At 48.9% G+C, this 5,210-nt stretch overlaps 1 protein-coding gene across 2 annotated transcripts in view; it reads left to right on the top strand.

Annotated features, from left to right (window-relative positions):
* Window positions 1-1,925: 1,925 nt before the first annotated feature.
* Bnipl (BCL2 interacting protein like) overlaps window positions 1,926-5,210 on the top strand; it is a 9,904-nt gene continuing 6,619 nt past the window's right edge. The window contains exons 1-4 of one of the 2 annotated variants that reach the window (XM_021196661.1): window positions 1,926-2,150; window positions 2,889-2,984; window positions 3,283-3,347; window positions 4,632-4,856. In XM_021196661.1, coding sequence (XP_021052320.1) covers window positions 2,107-2,150; window positions 2,889-2,984; window positions 3,283-3,347; window positions 4,632-4,856 — 430 coding nt within the window. In that variant the 5' untranslated portion in view covers window positions 1,926-2,106. The remainder of the gene's footprint in view (window positions 2,151-2,888; window positions 2,985-3,282; window positions 3,348-4,631; window positions 4,857-5,210) is intronic. The other variant, XM_021196662.1, reaches the window with a different exon arrangement.

Here is a 5,210-nt window from a genome sequence, read left to right as displayed (position 1 = left end):
TTTTTCCCTTTTTCCCTTTTTCCCTTTTTCCCTTTTTCCCTTTTTCCCTTTTTCCCTTTTTTTTTTCCCTTTTTCCCTTTCCCTTTCCTTCCTTTCTTTCGACAATCTCCCAAGCTGCCCTAGCCTCTAATGCATAGAAGTCCTCCAGCAGAAGCCTCCCTATGCTGGATTGCAGATGTGACATACCTGGCTTGTCTCCTCTGTTTTCCTTATGCTGGAAAAGTAGGTCCAAGATGGACTTAAACCAGAACAGTTCCTTAGCTTTGCCTGTGTGTGTGGTTCTGGGGATGGTACCCAGGGCTTTGTACAGCTGGTCAGGTGTTCTACCGCTGAGTGTTTTTCATCTCTAGCACATTTTTGACTTTGTTTTGAGACAGGGTTTCTCTGCATAACCCTGGCTGTCCTGGAACTTGATGTATAGACCAGACTGGCCTCAAACTCAGAGATCCAGCTGGCTCTGCCTTCAGAGTGCTGGGATTAAAGGCATCGCCCCCCCCCCCCCAGCTGTTTTTCACTTTCTATTTGGAGACAGGATCTCACTAAGTTGCCCAGGCTGGCTTTGAACTTGCATTCCTACCTCAGCCTCCTGAGAAGCTGAGATTACAGGCCCTCACCAGGACCCAGTTTTAAAAGGTAGGAGCTAGGGCTGTGAGATGGTATGGGCAGAAGCAGGCAGGGCCAAGATGACCATCTAAAGTTGATTCCTTGCACCTACATGGTAAAAGGACAGTACCAGTTCTCACAAGATGTTACACACACACACACACATTCAAAACATAATTTATAAAAATGTTAAGGGCTGGGAGATGACTCAGTGGTTGAGAGCACTGGCTGCTCTTCCAGAGGACCCACTGTTATTTCCCAACACCCACAGGGCTCACAGCTGCCAGTAACTCCAGTCCCAGGAAATCTGAAACCTTCTTCTATCCTCCAAGGGCACCCATCACACACCTGGTGCACAGACAGATATGTAGGAAATACACCTAAGCACATAAAATTTAAAAAAAGTTTCTTTTAAGCTCCAAGGGATAGAGAGGTGGGTCAGCAGTTAAAGCTGTGTTCATGAAAATGAGTTCAGATCCCAGCACTCAATGTAACGGGATGCAACTCTACAGAGGCCTAGACTCCCAGTGCCAAGCACAGCAGACAAGATGGCTGGTGGGGTTCCAGGATCCGGCAAAGTGATGGAAGAACACATGTGTGGGTGCACATACATACACACACACAATAAATAGTATTTTTTTTTTAAGATTTATTTATTTACTATATGTAAGTACACTATAGTTGTCTTCAGACACTCCAGAAGAGGGCGTCAGATCTTGTTACGGACGGTTGTGAGCCACCATGTGGTTGCTGGGGTTTGAACTCTGGACCTTCGGAAGAACAGCCGGGTGCTCTTACCCTCTGAGCCATCTCACCAGCCCAATAAATAGTATTCTAAAAATAAGTAAAACCTAACTGGCAGGACCTGAAGCAGAAAGAACTTGTGACCACCCATTCCACACCTGACTCTTCTAAAACGTAAGACACTCAGAAAACTAGAAGGTTGGGGAGCTGGCAAGGGGCATAAGACAATCGTCCAAACAAGAGGACCCAACTTTGAATTTCCAGGACACACAAAGGCTGGGCAGATGTAGCATCCACCTGTAAGCCCGGCACTCTCTAGGACTGGTCAGGGGAATCCCTAGAATTAGTCTGGCTAGCTAAAGCTAGTGGAATCAGTGAGCCCTGGGTTCAATCGAGAGACCCTGCCTCAGCAGATGGAGGAAGATAATCAATGCCAGCTTTAGGCTTCTACCTCCCCTCACTCCTTAAAGGGCAAAACACACAGGGCTCCCAGGTTATAAAGAATCTGGAATGGAGACCAAAGCGCTCACTCACTCTTCACCTGAAAGCCGCCCCCACACAAGAGGCTGGGCTTTGGGGCAAACCTGCTCCTTGGGAGGTGGCAAAACCTGTTTGAAGATGAGGTTACCTCCCTTCCACACCTCCTGCCTCCTTAGAGGGAGAGCAGCAGCTGACACAGAAAAGTAAAGAGTTGGGGGGGCTGGGGCCACAGCCTCCTATCCTCCTCAAGTCCCACAGAACACAGGACGACCTGGGAAGATGGGAAGCAGGCAAGAATCAGGAAAAGAGATATTAGAAGAAGGGTAAGTGAGGCCTTGGCCTGACTGGAGCCAGAGAGGGCGTTCCCTACCAGCCAGGCCTTCCTGGCTTCCTCAAAGAAGAACATGGGGAGAAGTTAGCACAGAAGGGACGGAGTGGTTTGGGGACAGGAAATGAATACAGTATGGAACCAGCTCCACAGTTTAAAGAAAAGTTTTATGTGTAATAGATCCATTCTCCCTCTCCCTCCCTCCCCTCTCTCTCTCCCGATTCTCTCTCCTCTCTCTCCCTCTCTGTCTCCGAAAACTCCCATCCTCTACAATAGCCATTAGGAAACCTGGACCAGAACCAAATGTACACCCAGGTTCTGCTTCCCAGTGAATCTCTCCTTTTTCCCTCTGTCCTTGTACCTGTCCCATATTTTCCAAGCACAGCAGAGGAAAGGTTGGGCTGACAAGGTGCCATCTGCTACTGCTTTGCCCAGGGTTAACTGGGCAGGTCTGTCTGGGTTCCAGCCAGCCGGGATGTGGGACGCCTTTCACTCCTACACTGTAGGTGAAGCCACTGCCATCAAGTGGATTAGCTTGCTAGGCCATCTCCTCTGCTAAGCTGAGCAGCAGATGACCTGCTCTGCTGAGTGGGAAGGGAAGACGCCCGTACTCATAGACACATACACCTCATCTCCATGTACTTCACACCCGCGGCTGCCACCCGATGGCTGGCTCCCTAGGCTACTGTCTGGCTTGTTTCATGGTCTTTTCTTCTGGGCCATTGACTCTCAGGACTGAAGAGAAGGCAGGAGCCTCGGAACCAGGAGCAGCTCTGAAACTCGGAGAGCTGGAGCTGAGAGAGGAGTGGCAAGATGAAGAGTTTCCTAGGTGAGGCTGAGAGCTGCGCGCCCCCAGGGTTGAGTCTCTCAGAGACCGCATGGTGCCTCTCTGTCATTCTTCGCTCCAGTCCCAGGGGATCCGACACCTTCAGGGTTCCAAGAGCACCAGGCACATGTGTGGTGCACAGATCAACATGTAGACAAAATGCACCCACAGACCTAAAACCAAACAGCTTTATGGGAAATTGGGGCAAGAAGAGAAAGAAGCACGGTGGAGAGGGAAGGATGACAGAAGGCAGCTGGCTGGGGGTCTGTGTCTAAGGCCCTGTTTAATTCCTCCCCTCTAGATTGCTTCCTGAGGAACCTGGCTCATCTGGAGACCCTGAAGACCCTCAGAGAGGCTCACAGGCAGGTAGGGAAAGGAAGGCGGAAACTAGACCTGGAGTTTGACTTGTCTTCTGGCGCTGTTTTTAAGGCGAGGGTACCACTGTGTTTTCCGTCTCTTTGCACCCCAGTTTCTCCCTTTCCACTCGCCCTAGGTCACAAACCTTTCTCAAAATTCACAGGTATTATTTCCTTTTTTTTTTTTGAGATTTATTTATTATATGTAAGTACATTGCAGCTGTCTTCAGACATACCAGAAGAGGGCGTCAGATCTCATTAGGATGGTTGTGTGAGCCACCATGTGGTTTCTGGGATTTGAACTTGGAACCTTTGGAAGAGCAGTCAGTGCTCTTAACCGCTGAGCCATCTCACCAGTCCTGTATTATCTCCTTTAAATTTTAATTTTATTATTGTTGGTGCTCTGTGGGTTTTGTTCATTTATTCGTTGGTTTGTTGGTTTGTTTGAAACAGTGTTTTTCTATGTAGCCCTGACTGGCCTGGAACTCATTTGAAGACCAGGCTGACTTTGAATCCACAGAGATCTCCCTCCTCTGCCTCCTGGGTGCTGGGATTAAAGGTGAAAGCTACTGTGGTATAATTGGGTTTCTTTGAGACTGAGTCAACTTTCTAGCCCAGGCTCGTGTAGCCTGAATTGACCTCAAACTTGCATTTATCAGGACCAGAGAGATGGCTCAGCAGTTGAGAAGTATTGGTCGTTTTTTTTTTTTTTTTTTTTTTTGGTTTTTCGAGACAGGGTTTCTCTGTGTAGCCCTGGCTGTCCGGAAACTCACTCTGTAGACCAGTATTGGCCGTTCTTACAGAGGACCTTGGTTTGAGTCCCAGAACTCACATGATGGCTTACAGCCAAACTTAACTCCAGTCCCAGGGGATCTGATACCCCCTTCTAGGCTCTGAGAGCACAACATGTGGTACACAGACAGGCAGACGTACAAGAAATACCCATACACACAAAAACAAGCAATAGGACAAAACTTGCAGCTATCCTCCTGCCTCTGCCTCCCAAATGCTGTAATTGCAGATGTGAGCCACCAAGCCTGGCATCAAGGCTTCTGTCTGTAGAAGTCCTTGTGCGTTTGTGTGTTTCTTTTGATGCAGACTCACATAGCCCAGGCTGCTCTATAACTCAATCTGTAGTCAAGATGGCCTTGAACTGTGATCCTCTTGTCTGTCTTCCTTTGAAGTCTTGGGATTACAGGCGTATGCTTCCTTTTCACACAGGTATCGCAAATCACCATCCACTCAAAACGTTTTTCCATCTGTGTATTTTCTTTCTCCTATATTCCAATCACAGGCACCCCCAGCAGTCTGGCCCTGTGCGGCCAGCGCCCTATGCGGAAGCGTCTTTCTGCCCCAGAATGGCAGCTGAGTCTGACTGAGGGAACAGGAGAAAATGGAGCCTCTCCCACCCACTCTGCGTCTTCATCTTCTGCCGGCAGCTTGGACCTGGAGGTGGATGAGTTGGAGACACCATCAGACTCTGAGCAACTGGACAGCGGACATGAGTTTGAATGGGAAGGTGGGAGCCAAGCCAAGGGTGGGTAGAGGTAGAAGCTGGTAGAAAATGCAGCTCAAGGAGGATGGATGGGGTGGGATGTTAATTAAGCTAATCAGACAGGCAGCAGTGTTGGCTCAGTAGTTAAGAGCATGGCCACTCTTCCAGAGGACCTGGATTTCAGAACCAGCACCCATATGGCAGCTGTCTAGCTCCAGTCCCAGGGGATCTGATGCCCTCTTCTGATCTTCAAGGGCACCAGGCATGCATGTGGTGCACATATATACATGAAAGCAAAACATTCATACAACCTAAGATAACAAATGAATCAGAGAGAGAGAGAGAGAGAGAGAGAGAGAAGGGGAGGGGAGGGGAGGG

The sequence above is a fragment of the Mus pahari genome, chromosome 4 (genome assembly GCF_900095145.1).
Source record: "Mus pahari chromosome 4, PAHARI_EIJ_v1.1, whole genome shotgun sequence".
Lineage (NCBI taxonomy): Eukaryota > Metazoa > Chordata > Mammalia > Rodentia > Muridae > Mus > Mus pahari.
The sequence above is the reverse complement of the archived record's forward strand: the minus strand, read 5'-3'. Positions and strand labels throughout refer to the sequence as shown.